The following is a 16,510-nucleotide window of genomic DNA, read 5'->3' as shown; positions in this document are numbered from 1 at the left end:
TTCTTTAAACTTTGAGAGTAGTGGCCTTTTCAACCAGATACCAGATGCTTGAGGTTTAGGGCTGAATCAAATGCTGAAACTTGCTTGCATAGCTGAACTCTGGTACTTGCATATGAGAGAAATCTGAAATCTTGCACTGTGTCTGTGTACAAACCACTATTTTTAAAAGCCAGGTGGGAACCCTCAGTGAACTCAGCAGATTTTTCAGATGTGAATTTGTCTGAATCTTTTACCTAAGGGATATACAGAATGTAAACCTCTGTTGTTGTTGTTGTTGATGATGGTGGTTACTGTTGATTAAACATAATTTTGAACAAGTGCTAAAAAGGAGGGATAAATAGCAGGCACTCATAGGCACTCCCTGCAATAAAGTTCTCCAAATGATGAGGTTGGTATTGCCAAACCAGCATTTAGCAGTGCAAAAAGGTACTGTCACCATAGCTACTTCATTCTCTGAGGTTGTAGCAGAGTGATGCATGGAGGATGTTAGAGAGGCTGATGCTTTATTAATATTCAAGTCACTGCCATTTGAGATGAGGAAAAAATCTCCAGTGCCAAAGCCTGTGGTCTAACTTTGAACAAATTTTCCTCTTATTTTTACAAGTTTAGTTGTTAGTGGAGCCACATGAATATAAAGCAATAGAGTAAGGTGCACATATTTTCACTCTGCTTAGAGATGAAATGGAAGCAAAACAGAATAAGGTAGACTTTCAAAGGTTTACTGTGCAATAGAGTTTGGGGTTATTTATACAAATAGGCATAGTCTTCTTTTAGACAAATTAATGCATGAGGAGCCTTGTGATTTTTTTATGCTGTACTGCTGTTGAGTAAGCAATTGCTGAACGTGCATGCAGGTTTATATAAATCCATCTGAATTATTCTGTGTGAACACATGAAATTCTGGCCCTGCAAAGAAAGTTTTCAATACAGAAGCTTAAAGTGAAGTCCAGAATAGAGTTCTCAGTGACCCTAAACAATAGTGAGTGGGCCATTCATGGAACTGGATAAGGATTTCAGATTTTGTATTTGTCATTTTTAATGTGCCTATCAATTAAAAAAATATAAAAATATTTTTGTTTAAAATAACAACAATGAAACAATTCCCAGCTTCTGTTGGGAATTGATGTAGCATTAATAACTCTTACTGAGTTCAGTGTTCTAGAGATGATATTACGGAGTTTTTCTTCTGAAATACAGTCACATACGCACACACACATATACACGCACATTGATTCATTTTTCCAAACTGTGTTTCAGCTGTTAAATTATGTAAAAGTTTTTTTATACTGAAGGGAAAATCAGGAAATAAATACAGTATCATTACTTCTTTGTAAATAAATAATAGTGCCTGAGGTTGTTACTATCCAGGTGCAGTACAAATCTAATTTATGAATAAATTGATGCCGTGATAAATTAACCTTATGCTCTAGGGTATGCAGATCTAAGTGAATGCGAAGACAATACACAAAATACCTGACAGGCAGGGGGGAAGATACTCTATACCTGTAGCTTGTGGATCCATGTGTTGTAGCATCCTTTCACTCCTCTGTTCTTCTAATCCAATGGGTTTTGTACATAAGCCAAACTGGGGAAACAAGTTTTCTTAAATAAATTTTGGTAATACAACAAACATGCAAAAACTAGCATCTGTGACTCCTAGGCAGTCCACTTCTTTCCCCTTTCTTCAGAACTTGATCATCTCCTTCTGCCTTTGTTTTCCTGACTTTTCTGTTATTTTACCTGGGGAACCTACAAACTGGCAATAGCAAAGCTGTGTTAAAATTTGTGTAAATATTATTATAATGGCAATTAGGAAGCCAGTAAACTGGTACTCATGTACACTTTGGTATTTCACTTGAAAAATGCACAGCCCCCCCTTCACTTGGGTTTGTTTCTTTAGCATGGTGCCAGTGATATTTTTTTATTATTATTATTATTATTTAGTGTAGGATGCATTTGTTAACTCATTGCTGTATTGCTGAAGAGACAAGGTCAATGTCACCTGAACAACAGCATGCTCTCCATCTGTCACAGCTGGCTTTGTCACCCTACTGCAGTTGTATCTGTGAAAAGCTGTAGGCATGCAGGGCGAAAAGTCAAACATACTGGTGGAGGCATTCAGTGAATATAAACGATTTTTTTCAACACAGCACATGTGTTACGAAAAGCACTGCAGCAGAAACAACTGATTTCCTGAATCATGGTTAAAAGTAAGTTTAGGGGTCCTAATTGGGATTACCATTCGAAACAAATGTCATTGTCCTTTCCCTGTACCTCAGGAGAATTGAGAACTGCTGTCACAATAAATAAATTTTCAAAACTGTAAAGCAGGCTCTTTAAGCAGATTTCCAAAGTAATTACTCTATTGGTAACTTTGTTAGTTTTGAAAATGCAGTATCTTAGAATAATCAAGTGTGCCATCTTTGTCAGTTTGTTAGAAAAGGAGAAATATGAGGCAGAGTCTGGAAAATACCTGGTAGGTTTTGTGCGATGGTGACAGCTATTGACTTTGCTGCTTGATATCAATGGGCATTTTCCCAAAATCACGTTGCGTAAAGTCCTGGGGATTTGGCTGACATTAATTAGCACTCGGATTGTACGCTCTTTCACTGCTTCTGCGTATAATGTTAATTTATGCTTGATAGATACCATCCACAATGGGGAGCGAAGTACTACCTCAGGGCGAGTTTCACACCACCGGTCTCCTGACCTTCCCCTCCACGCCAGAGGGGCACATCTGCTGCCACATGCCTCGAGGGGTGATGAGTTCACTCCCCTCCACAGCTCCTCAGTTCAGCTGACTGTACAGAGCTGGGTGGAGCCAGGGAAATATTTATTTTTCTGTTGTGACTAATGCTGTTCTGATCACTGCTCTTGTTTAAGTCCTTGACATTTTGTCTTTTGTATTGGAACACTGAAGAGCTTACTTCAGACAGCTTTCTCACACCTTGCACTTCTCTTCTTGCAGCTTCTCTCATTGTGTTCTTTATCTACTTTTCTGATGTCTGTCTTGATGCTAAAAGGATATCCTCCATTCTTAATTCAGCACCCCTAGGCATCTCGTGTTTCCTCCTTATTTATGCAGATAAAGTCACATATAAGAAAATCTTCTAGCATTCTCCTGCTCTGTGCTCTTGCACTTAGTGTCTTTTGAGCATGTACTTGGTCCCTGTACCACAAAATCAGAATCTCCAAATAGCATTGTTCTGATGTATATGTGATTTGGGGGAATACACATGATTTATTAAAGGGATATCATTAATATGCAGTGTAGTCAGTTCTGGGGGGAGTGGAGGAGAAAGAAATGTTTCAAGTGATCTGTGTAGATCCTTCACATCTTTTTTTAGTTTAAAAATTTCACATCATTCATAACTTCATTTCCAAATGCTTTACGATTTAATAATTTCCATATGCCACATGCAACTTTGTGAATCTCTTCTGTAGACATTACCTAATTCATTTTAAAATCATCTTGGAAACACTGAACCGAATTGTTCTGCATGCACCATTTATAAATAAATTTGCTATGAACTTGCTTTTCTTTCCTTTTTTTTTTTTTTCCTTCTGACCAGCTCATTATCTTTGTGCGTGTGTTGTATTACTTCTCTGCCAGAGTAAATGTCACCTTATACAGCACTGAGAACAGGAGCTTCTGAAGTAATGTTAAACAATATAGTTAGGGGAAGGGGAATCACATTATGAAATGTCTCAACAGATCCTCACTTCTGCTGCTGTTGAAAATACTCTGTTATAAACTTGCTGCCTCTTTTGTTGTTTAATTTGAGGATTGATGATTCTGTCTTTGCAGACTGTAACAGAGAAACACAAGCTAAATGTACCTGAAACAATGACCGAGGTCCTGGATGTTTCAGATGAAGAAGGTGAGCAACTTTAAGTTCCTATTCCATACCACCTATGCCACCTGTAACAGAGGTTTAGGATAGCTGCTTCCGTACATCTTCGTTTTACAGTGCTTGAAATGATGATCTGTGTAATAGCATTTTTTTATGATGTAATCATTATGGCATTTGAATAAGTATGCCAAAAATTGACCCAAACCAAAATGCAACTTCTTTTTTAGGAAAAAAAAAATAAATAAAAGCTTACTATCTTATCTGAACCAAATCAGCAAATGCAAACATTTCTCAACTTGACATTTCAAAATTTAAATGTAAAGCAGTCCCAAAGCTGGATTTGACCCTCCCATAAAGATGAATTTGAGCAGTAAAATTTTTGGATCACAGCCACTTATTTCAGATACACATATCTAGGAGTTCTGCTTAATTGGAAACATTCACATAAGAAGATGCCTAAGGTGGAAGGTGAGGACACTGTTCCCTAGAGGGAGTATTTGGCACACGCAAATCACAGATGCATACAGCATGACATAAAGTAACAACATGCTAATAACTTTGGCACTTTGGTCCCAGACTTTATTGTGTGCACAGACGAGAGGCATATGTAGTATCGCTTAGCTAAGTCCCAAGAAAATTTCTGTGAACTTCTGTAGGGACTGATAAAGCACTGTGCTTTTAAACAGCACAGAGTTAAGGAAATAGCTTAAAAACATCCCTTTCTAAAAGTTCTTGAATGACATCGTACGAATCTTGATCACTGGGACAACAAATATATATACATGTACTTGCAAAAATTTTCTAAGTTCTTTTTGATAATCAGAAGTGTAAATTAATACTACAGTATCTTACATAAGTCATATTTTATGGTTACTATTCTTTTGTATAAATAATTTATAGAGAGGTTGTAGCTTCAAAATATCCTAGGGATTTAGGAACACAAGTTCTTTTTTTCTTTTCTTTTTTTACCATTTCTTCCTTTTTTTTTTTTTCTTTTACAAAGAACACGAATGCACTTGTGGTTTTAAATTGTTCTGGAAGTTACTCACATTCATATTCCTAAACTGCTTGTATTACTTTGCGAATTACACTGATAAATGAGTTACACTTGAGAAAGTACTGTGTTTAGGCTCCAGATACTATTTTTTTTTAATGCTTGCAAAGCTGCAAGTCAAAGCAAACAAGTGTTTGTTTGTTTTATTTATTTTATATTCAAAATAAGCTATTTTCTGCTGCAAAACGATCACTTAAGTTCTTTGTGTCAGGCTTGTTAATGCTGTGTTTTCTCTGTTTGAAGAACATCCAAATACTTGTATAATTATGATGACAAAAGACCTTTATATTACCTGTAGCCTTATGTTCATTTTGTTTCATTTTCCCCTATTCTTGTGAACTACTGTTTAGCCATCTTTAAATCTGCAAAGCACAGTATGTTTATCTGCTTCTACGGGATTAATATTTAGGGTATTTCTTTTTCTCAAATCAATTTGTATGCTGAACAGCCTTTAAACACTCTGATGATGAACGCTTCAGTGATGGGGAAGTATATAGTTGCAGAGGTGCTGTTAGCAGAAATTCATGGAGTAAGATTTACAAACTTTCTCTTTTTGTTTAACTTGGTTTGTTTGTTTTATTTTTGTGCTGAAGCAACAGAAATTCGCTTAAGCTGGGTGCCTAACACTGCTTTTTTTCGTTACTTATAAAGTGTGGCTGGGCTTGTGTGTCCTGAAAGGTGGGAGGAATAAGGGAAGCCAGAAAATCCAAGATCTGCTACCTGTATCTCTAATTAGTTGGCAGAATTTACCGTGACCATCCAGCATGACTAATGCTCTCTGGTGCATTGAATTAACATTCTCTGCTTCCTGTTACCATCTGACACCTACTGTTTGTCAATAGCCAGCCAATATGATACAGGTACTCGGGCACGTTGCCTCTCAGGGCTGCACTGAGCACTCACACCAGCAGTGCCTCTGTCTGTGATCCTGCTGCAGGTTGCTAAGCAGGTTGGCCACAATTAAAGCACCTCATGCCATTGTCCTTGTGAAAACAGCTTCTAGAGGCAAAATATTGAGGATGTTGAAAAAATGGCTAATGTGGATGGTAGTTATTAGAGGAACATGAAGTAGCTGGGGGCAGAAAGAGTGGAGAACTTTTTAATAAAGAAGATGAACTTTAGTGATTGTGTAGTCTTTATAAGTGGCTTGCAATAAAGTTTCTCTAATACTATGTTCTTGGCAGCTTTGAAGTGACATAGTATGTTCTGAAATAAATTAATGTGACATGGTAAACCTGCCAGCTGTAAGCATATAATGATAAAGTTCAACACAACAAAACTACTGGAGCAAATAAATACTTGAGGTTCCATGGTGGAGCCTGTTCATCCCTGGTGGTTGAGTATTTTACATTTTGCCTGGAAAACAGTTATCTTGCATAATTAGTATACTGTTACAATAATAATACAGTATTCTTACTCCTAAAATCCAGTCTTGGCAGTATAAAGTAAAGGGCCGTATTGTCTGTCAAATATTTTGGCTTGGTATGTAAGTAATTCTTTAATTTTCATGCTTAGCACTAGCATTATTTAGAATTCTTTACTTTTTAGAATACCTTAAAAATCCTACTTCATCTGCTCAAGGATAAGTATGTGGGTCTAAATATGTGAGATACTCTGTGGCATTAATGAGCCTTTCCTGCTCTGTGACTGTGCAGTTTTATTTTGCAGTTTATTTATATACCACATAAATACACACATGCACATGTGTTTCTTACTGCTGCTTTCTTTGCTTGTAGTACTGCCAACCATGAGGAGTGTTTAAGGATAGTCATACATTGTTAGATCAGTGTTTGGAAGGTGATAGTCTGATATTGGGGGGAAAAAAAAAAAAAAGGTTAAGAATGTGCTGCTCAGGGTTACACTAGATTCCCACAGGCATAGATGTTAAGTGATGTGATTCCTGTAATACATATCCAAGCCAGCAGAAAAGCCTTGTGTGCATACAGTCGAACTATAAAAATGTGCATTTTTAAGCATCATATCCGATTTTGCCGATTTTGTTTGTACTGTGACAAGTTTTAGTTCTGTTAAAGCTGTTGCCACAAAAGAAGCAATTTGCACATGAGGTGTCCTTGCAGCAGAAATGGGCAAGTACTGCAGAGTATCTTTTAAAATTTGAGTGAACTCTACAGAATTAGAGAAGTTAAGCACAGGCAAATGTTTCTGCTAGGACTAAGCCAGTGCAGACACACTATGAAATCTAGACTATTTTTTTCTCTCATATGTTAATATCATAGTGAGGAATATGTTGCTGTTCATCTCTTCTCATCTCTTATATTATTTTTGTGGCTAAAGAACTGTACAGACTGCCGATGATTTACCTTTGCGAATCCCATCTGAGACAGAACAGTAAGTGTAGCACTATACAGACCAGTCAGTAGGTCAGGTTATCAAAGAGCTCTCACTTATGTCTGTTTGCACCTCTATCTGCAACTGTTTTCAACCCATTTACCTTTTATAAGGCTTCACTGTCTCTCTGAGAACAAGTTCTGGCTGCTGCAAGTTGTCATGGGTCTAAACCACAGGTTTCCGTATCCTGCATTATGTCAGCACAAACGTTGCACCATGTGGTGAACCAGCCCTGAGAACTAATGTATCCAGAAATGAACCTTTGTTTGTTTTTACAAGCTGTTTCTCAGCTTGTAAACTTGACTACTTTTGCAGGCAGAAAGGAATAGAAAAGGTGAAGTAGAGGGTGAGACACCATGGGAGTGGCAACATGCCCCTCAGATGGCTATCGTAAAGGTCAGGTCACACTGCACAGCCATTAATGCTGACACTTTCATTGCAAAGAAGGGTTAGACAAAAGTCAAGCAAACTGTCACGTGCCACTAGTCAATGGAGTCTCAAAAATCAGATGGCACCACAATATCCAAAGAAAAAGCATCCTTATCATGAGAGTGCTTGTCTAAAAGTTGGTAGAGATTCACCCCAGTGCCTGGTTGAAACACAGGGTTGTTGTTTTATTTATTTTTGTTTGTTTGTTTGTTTTTTCAGAAATTTGTATTTCTTGAAAAAAATCTAAAGGCCATAAAGGCATCTTAAAAAGAAAGACAGTAGGACATTGAATTTGTTGAAATATTCATAAAAATGGAAAAAGCATCATCTCATGTCCTTAAATAATTAAAAAAATAAATATATGCTAATACCTATATATGGTAGTGCCCCTGGGTCAGATTGTTGCATTTTTCCTCTCACAGAGTTGCTCCCTTTTTTCCCTTTTAGTTGTCAGGCTTGATCAAAATTGTGATACTGCATCATTTAAATGTATCCATGGTAACAGTGTCTGCATAACAGTGGGGTTTGCTATCCCTTCATGGCTGTGCACCAGTGACAGTGGCGTATCTGTATACTGTTGCACTGCCTAAGGACAACAAAAATGTGATCTTAGATTCTAAAAAAACCCAACAGTCTACAGCTAATCCATACCCATTTACATCAGATTTATGATTTTTAAAAATATCCATTTTATGGATTAAAAGTAGACCATTTTTTTTTTTTCATTCTAGACAAAGTGTCAATGAACAGAACTTCCAAAGTTGCTTATTAAGTCTGGTTCAGATACACATGATCGATGGAATCAGGCCAGAAGTTACTGCTTTGCAGATACACAGTCCTGTAGGGTTCAGGAATTTATTGGTGATTCCTGAGTGACCCTGGCGAAGTTAGTGTAATTGTCTTGGACCAGTTGTTGAGTGGAATAATGATAAGCTGCTTTGCCTGGCCCTTTGGGACCATGGAATAAAATGCTGCATGCATCTGTCTACCTGTCTTTGTAACTGCTTGTCTGGAACTAACAGACTACCTCATTGGTATTATGAATATTGTTATTATAAAATGATAATGTGCTCTGATGACCCAAAATATTATTTTGTCAAAGAGAACATTTTCTGTTTGTGGTAACTGCAGTTTGCACATTGATAAAAATACTGAATTCCACAATAGTGTCTCTAACAGCAGTAAACAATGCTAAAATATAGCAGCGAGTACATTAACGCTACTGTCATGTGAGAGAAACGAGCAGTTAAATCTGGGCAGAATTCATTGATGTTGTACATGCACATCATTCCAATGAAATAGTGGCTTAATTAATGGAAGACTTAAGGAATAATTTGCCTAATAAAACCTGGAATTTAAAGTTGAAGTCAGCAACTGTTCCTGGTAAGAATTCCATAAGGTGCTGTTAGTGCACGCTAAAACACTGTAAATTCAGAATAACACCACTGAATTCATACACACTCTAAATTAAGCATCTTATAACTAGTGGTATAAAATATACCCAAAGACAGTTGATATACAGAAGTAAATCAGAAGCCATGTATTGATAATTCAACTGAAAAAGGGAAAGAAACGTGCTCACAAAGAAATAGGAAGTGAGTATTAATTCTTAAAACTTTACTTACGAGAACCTGCACAGAAAATATGCCTATATCAATCCCAATTTTTTAAATTATTTTTTATGTTTTAGATGCCCTAAAAGATTTGTTTTATGGATGGTTTACATTTACAGCTGGATCATTTTAACAAGGTCATCCATGATGATGGGAGTTGGTTCCCTGAAATGAGTTATACTTTATCTTTCTGCCTGAGCAAAAGGAGGATTTAAAAAAGAAATTCTTAAAAGTGTCAGATATGCCAATACCACAGCAAATGTGAAGAATGGTAGCCTTTTTTTTTTTTTCTGTGTTGTGTTAAAGTGAAAGGTTCTCAGTCTAATAGTTAGCTGCTCAATTTTTCTCTTATAGCTTTATTGACATTGTTGCTAGGATCCGTAAAGAAAAAAAAATACAACAAAGGCTTACTTGAATTTTTCCACTGAAATCTTTCAGACAGAATATAGCTTTCATTTCTTTTTTTATATCTGGTATTGTCATTACAAAGAAATTAGACCTATTTTTATTGGGATAGAATTTGCTAAAGATTCCTCACTTGTCAACATTTTAGTACTGAAAAATAGGAGATTGTGGGTAGGCTGCAAAAATTTTGGCAAGTTTTAGAGAAACTGATGTTCTTCATTTGCTTCAGTGTTGTTGACAAAAAATAGAATTGACCAGATTAGCAATAATAAATGATGTCAGTGAAATCCGTAGGCACGATCAAAAGTACAAACACGTTTGTTTGTGCACAGAAGGAATAATGCATGCGCATGACCAGGAGACACTACTGTATTTATTTATACGTTCTGTCCTAAATGGTTACTTTATGAGCAGTGTTGAGCCTTGCATTATTTTCTGCAGAGATCGAAGTTACATGGGGAGCTACAACAGATTGTTCATTCAAGCAAATCACATCACATGTTAAAAAGGGGAAATGTATTTTTGACTAGTCATACCCAGCTGATCGGAAGATGTCTTCAAAGCTACTGGATGTCATTCCTACTCCTGGATGGTTAAAAAAAAGTATGCTTTTGCATTTGCATTAACCTTAATTAGCTGAAGATTGTCCCAATCAGAGGAATGTTACCCAATCCTTGCACAGCAGGTATTTCGGGCAGTTGTTCCCTCGGGAACAACATGGCTGTGACTTGTGTGTCTGCATATAACATTTTATAAATCTTATAAAAAGTGCTACGTGAAAGAGAGGTACTTGCCATGCGAATTTCGTAAAGGCAAAATTAGTAAGTAATTTGTATCCTTGGTAAGAAGGAAAAGACCATTTCCCCATCGTTTTCACATGAACAAGTGCAGAATCTTGGTGAAGGCTTGTTCTGAGTCACAGATGTCCGTACAGCTAGAGCAAACTTTCCTTGCTTAGTGCCCCATGTAAGTGTTTCATATTGAGAGGAAATTTCATATTTCGTAGATAACACTTACCTGATTTAAAGTGAATTTTCTTCTTCCATGAGAATAAAGCACCATTCTGGGGGGGAACAAAAAGCCGAATCAGTTCTCCAGCACCTTCCCCAATTTGTTCTTTTAATGACATTTCCTGCCCAGAAATCTCTGAGGGATCTGCTTTATTGCTCCTCTTGAAGCCATGCAAGGCACTCATTCAAGTCCCAGGCTGACCGTACATCCCATGGTAGCCCCACCACACCCCAGACTTGTCAGCATGCCAGTTAATATGTGTGACCTTCCAAGGTTTCTGTGGCTTAGAGAGGCAGGAATAGCTTGTCCCGCTCCAGTTCTAGAAAGGTAGTGCTTTTCTTCTTTGTTACCTAGATCCAACTTAGCAGCTTTATAAATAGCACAGCTGTTACCTCTTGCATTTCAGGGAAACTCCTCGTGTGGGGGAGCCATTAAACAGAGGAGCGACTTCAGGGAACCGGAGGTGGCCGAGAGAAGTGTCAGAGAAACTGTGTTATGCATTTCTGTTGAGATGCTTACATCAGGACTTACATATTGCAGTAAAAAATCACGCTTACCGTGGCTGTCCCTTCTCCATCTGTGACTTCTAAGAAGCAGCACGTATGCGGGGAGCTGTAGACTTATCTGCATGTAGCAGAGAAAACAGTAATTTTGGCAATCTCACACGGCTGTGTCTGGCTTTAAAAACATCTCTTAAAGGCAATTTCTGGCAGTTTCTATCACAGCCCTCCTTCTTTCGTTTTTTAACCTTTTCCTACATCTTCTGTATGTTTTGTTAGAAACAGATCCAAAGGAATTCTCCTGCAGAAATTGCCTTAAATAGCAGGAGAGCACTGAGGGAACAGCCCCAGTCACTGCTTCCCCAAAAGAGTTGATGCTGTAGGTGTGTATCCAGAGTGTGGTGGTATAAAATTTAAAGCTGCTTATCTGATCTAGCATTTGCACAGTTCCCTGTGACAGTAAGGAGGATATTATTATTATTATTATTATTATTATTATTATTATTATTATTATTATTATTATTATTATTATTATTATTGTAAAATAATAATTGTAAAGAAATAATTTGTAAAGAAATAATATGTGACCAGCATAAACGGAAAAACAAAAGATGGGTAAGAGTCATCATACAACATTGCTGACTTGAGCAAAAATTTGATTAGTTGTGGATTTTTGTGAGCTGGCTGTTTGAGTCTGTTTAATGCAATCTCTGAAAACAGCTCTGTGTAGCTCTTACAGTGCCTGGCAATGGTATTTACTCAGCTCCCTAATCTAGGAGAGGAGAAAAACCTCCAGGCAGCTGTATTTTGAAAGGGCTGGTGAAGGGAAGGTTCTCGTTCATGCTGGGTGTGCTTTTTGTGTGCCTGCCTGCCTAGCTGTGCTGATTGCTCCTCGTGTTTCATGGTGGTGTGAGGCTCCATCAAGCTGCCCGCAGGCCAGCAGTATGACACCACTGCTGCTCGTCTAGTTTAGTTTCTGTGGCAGCAGCGTCTTAAAGGGTTGGGGTCCTCAGAGAAGTAGCTGTTCAGTTTTTTTGGGCACATCTACAGCACAGAACAGAGCAGAGGGGAAAACTTCCCCCATCTTGGTTGTGGGGGTACCTCTCGGGTGAGCTGCATGACCATGCTGCTGGCTTAGGGGCTCCTGCCGTGGGACAGCTCACTGCTCACATGCAGCCCTCAGTCGCTGTGGCTGTCGTGCTTCTGAGCCGCTGTGTTTGCACAGCTCAGTACTCTGGTACACATGGATTCGCCAGCACAAGAACCTCCGAGCTGTGCTTCGCTGCTTAAAGTAGTTATGCCCTTGGTTGGCTTGGTTAAGGCAAAGATTTAAGACCAACAGAGCAACCATTTAATGTAGTTTTCACTTGCCCATTACTGGTTTCTTTATTGGGCCTTCCTCGCCTTAAACATAGTGTCTAAGTCCTAAAGCTTACTGAATTTTCAGGTTCTGATTCTCAGATTTACTGTCTCTTTTATTCCACCTCTACAGCCTGTTTTCTTCTCTCCTTTCCCTGTCTTTACTCACCTTGGATCCGGTGCTTCAAAGTGTGCTAACTGTACAAAACGTATGATTTGGGGAGTGTGGGGTGCTTGCATTTTGTTGCAAGGCATTAGTTTGACCACTGGAAGCAGATTAATGGACTAACTGGATCACTCGTGAGAGTGCAGTGGGACCATGACACTTTGTGTGTTATGGCAAAGCTGCCCGTTGTATTGGGAACCATTGGCACTCTGCAAAATAAAAATAATAGCAACAAGTGCAGGAACTCAAATATTTGCCATTTTTTGTTTAATACTAAATATAGAGGGTTGGAGATTTTTTGTTTGACTTCTGTTGTTCAAGCGTCCTTTCCAGTAAATCCCCAGTGTTTCTTTTAGCAGAGTCCAGCTGATCGGTATTTCTGTCTATTTTCCTTCTGTTCATAACTCCCTAAAGGAGATGACATTGTTCAGAAAGTCAGATTTGGACAAAATCTTTAGATATATTTGAGAGATGAGCAGTGGCAGGGATGAAAATGGAAATTGGAAAATTATGAAAATTGAAAAATTTCCAAAATGGAAATTGGAAAATTTTGCACTGGAAATCTGGTAAGATCAATGTAAAGGGCTATGTGTGTCATGAACTGCTTAGTAAGTGGAGAAAACAAGACTGCCATTACTTTGGTGGGGAATGTGAATGAAGCATTTCCAGCATGATTGAAAGGGGTCATTTCTTGTACTGCTACAAAACTGCCATCCAGTAAAATGTGCTGTATAAAGAAGCTCATGGTCAGCTGAATGTGTAATTTCTTCTCAGCAGATAACAAATCTGTGTATGTTTTTGTACAAATTCCAGCACAATGAGTTGGCTGAGATTCAGAAGTAGAGCTGTGTGAGATATTTTAATGACAACACTGAGATATTTTAATGACAACTCAGAGTTACTGGCAGGATGAATGAGTGCTTTTTACACAAACTTAAAATAATTCCCATTGTGTATGTGCAGTTGCCCTGCAGACCTGACATTAAGACTCTCAGATAAGCACGGTTGTATGAAGAGTTATGCTGCTGCACAATTATTTATATTTATACTTAAACACTTTTTTTTTTCATATACTAGGCCATGCAGGTTTTTTTTAGGAGTTTTGGTTTCATTCAGTGAAGAAGGAAGGGCACAGGGCTTTGTGGGGAGTGATATTAACTTCTGGTTGCCTCACTCAAGACTAGTACACTAGCAAGTAAGCTGCATTACCAACAGATAAATGTTCTGAAGGCATCATGAACAAAGGCTGAGAGAGCTGGCAATGTTTAACCTGAAGAAGAGAAGGCTCCACGGAGACCTTATTGTGGCTTCACAGTACTTAAGGGGGCTTATAAAAAAGATGGAGAACAAATTTCGCTTGGTCAGATAATGACAGGACAAGGGGGAATGGTTTTAAACTAAAAGAAGGGAGATTTATGTCAGAGCTTAGGAGGAAATTCCTCACTCAGAGGGTGGTGAGGCCCTGGCACAGGCTGCCCAGAGAAGCTGTGGATGCCCCATCCCTGGAGGTGTTCAAGGCCAGGTTGGATGAGGCCCTGGGCAACCTGACCTAGTGAGGTGTGTCCCTGCCCATGGCCGGGGTTAGAGCTGGATGGTCTCTAAGGTCCCTTCCAACCGAGCCATTCTGTGATTCATGCATACTCCTACTGCTGCTTACAGATGTTCACATCATACAAAACTGCGAGTGTTACTTAGACCCATTATTGACAACTCTTAGATGAGAAGCCAAAGTTGAAATAAGAGCAGAGATTTGATTTTTTAAAGGATGTGGGTGTGATGGAAGTGGTGAAGATTTCGCCTTTGTTTCTGTTATAGCTGGAATGTCCGGCGTGATTACCAGTATCTAGTTATTCACAATATAACTTGATATTCCTTTTATTGTTTGATTAACATCATTGCCTTTAATATCTTCCAAGTTTTCACTAAGCCCTCTGCTTTATAATTTGACATTCCCAGGAAACAGGAGGCATCATCTGTCAGAAGGCAGGAAACATGCCATGATTAAATGCATTTCATTGTTTTCTGTGAAACTGTGCCCAGTTTCTCCCTCTTAATGTGGGCAGATGGAATTTTCAAGAGCTGTTGTTTTTAAACTGAAAAGATTTAGGGCTCACTTTTATATATAATACTTGTGTACACACATAAAAAAATATCTTTAAAATCCCCAAACATACATGTTTTTTGGTGAAAAAAATAAAAATGATTTATTTATTAGCTGAAACATCAAGCTAGACAAACTAACATGATTTGTTTTATGAAAACAAATACCAAGTTTTCTTCCTTTAGGAGTGAGCACCACTCATGTACTTTGTTGTGCTAAGATTTTGCAGGGAAAAGAGAAGGGTGCTCTACTAGAAATGGCAGCAGCAGCATTAATTGTTTTTGGCAGCCTTGCTTTGTTAGCTCTTCAGATCACACAGGAGTCAACTGTCCTGATGCCCAATGAATTCTGTTTGTAACAGTGCAGAGACCACTTGTCTAACCCTTGCAATCCTTTGTGTTTCTGAGCATATCAGGGTGAATTCCTGCAGCTGGGACGTGTAGCTGCTGATTACTGCTCCTGTATGAAAGCTGCAGTCTTCTTCACATAACTGAACAGGAGCTTCAGGTTCTTCACACTTGCCAGTGCAGCTGAGAAAATGAGAAAAACTGAACACATCGATGGCCAGCCTGGGGTCCTGTTGTGTGCTTCTGTGGGCCACACCAGGCTGCTGGCAGGCTCACCCTAACCAAAAGTGGCTGAAATACTTAACGTCTCCTTGAATAAACTGTGGAGAGAAACTGTCTTGCAAATAGGAATGAAAAGAAACACCTACATGCTGCTTGGCAATTGAAGCTGTTTTGTTTGTCTGCCAGCAAAAGCAAACGATGACTTCATATAGACAGAATTTCCATGGGAAAATCATTTTGGGCCTGAAATTTCAAGTTATATGTGCAAAAAGGTTACTGTATCAAATAACCAATTATCATTTAGGCTTTGATTCATTGTGATTTTGGATTAACAATCAGTAGCATCTACATATGTGAATTTATTTCCAGATTCTGGATATGGCCATGTTTTAGAAATAATAATCTTTTGCATATCACAGAATGATGTTGGAACTTGGGTGAGATGTCCTCATATGAAGAGGTATTTGGACAATGGAGAGTTTGAATTAGGATTTGCAACTGCCAGGCATAAGTCTAGAGAAAACACTTTTTCCGGTGAAAACATGTAGCATGCAGTCAAATTTATGGCAATATTTAATCTTAAGCTTCCCAGTTGTGATACAACATACCTGTGACTAGAGAGCTAAAAAAGATGAAGTGGTGGACAGACCATGCTTTACAGAATAGCAAAGAAATTTGCCCCTTGACAGTATGTGCAACAGCAAAAAATAGATTAAATACAATTGTTTATTCACCTTTATTTATTTTAATTTCCTTTAATCCTGCTTGATGTGCTAGCTTTATTAAATACATTAATTGCTTGTGGATTGCAGTGTTTCCTGAGTGGGAAATGCCTTCCTGTAATTGTGCCATTCAGTTGTTGATCCCCATGTGCAAATAAAATCAAACGTGTGTGTGCTTATCTCTGTCCTTTCTGTGTTTGGTTTAAAGGTGATGATACAATGACAGGAGATGGAGGAGAGTACCTTAGGCCAGAAGACCTCAAAGAACTCGGAGATGACTCTTTACCAAGCAGCCAGTTCTTGGATGGTATGAACTACCTGAGGTACAGCTTGGAAGGAGGGCGATCTGACAGGTATTTGCCTGGACACATGTTTTCT

The 16,510-nt window shown here is 38.3% G+C and overlaps 1 protein-coding gene across 38 annotated transcripts in view; it reads left to right on the top strand.

Annotated features, from left to right (window-relative positions):
• ANK2 (ankyrin 2) overlaps positions 1 to 16,510 on the top strand; it is a 338,359-nt gene that overhangs the window by 258,401 nt on the left and 63,448 nt on the right. For all 38 annotated transcript variants that reach the window (XM_032186273.1, XM_032186279.1, XM_032186281.1 and 35 more), the window contains 2 exons: positions 3,809 to 3,881; positions 16,341 to 16,485. In XM_032186273.1, coding sequence (XP_032042164.1) covers positions 3,809 to 3,881; positions 16,341 to 16,485 — 218 coding nt within the window. The remainder of the gene's footprint in view (positions 1 to 3,808; positions 3,882 to 16,340; positions 16,486 to 16,510) is intronic.

The sequence above is a fragment of the Aythya fuligula genome, chromosome 4, assembly GCF_009819795.1.
Source record: "Aythya fuligula isolate bAytFul2 chromosome 4, bAytFul2.pri, whole genome shotgun sequence".
NCBI classification, from domain to species: Eukaryota; Metazoa; Chordata; class Aves; order Anseriformes; family Anatidae; genus Aythya; species Aythya fuligula.
The sequence above is the reverse complement of the archived record's forward strand: the minus strand, read 5'-3'. Positions and strand labels throughout refer to the sequence as shown.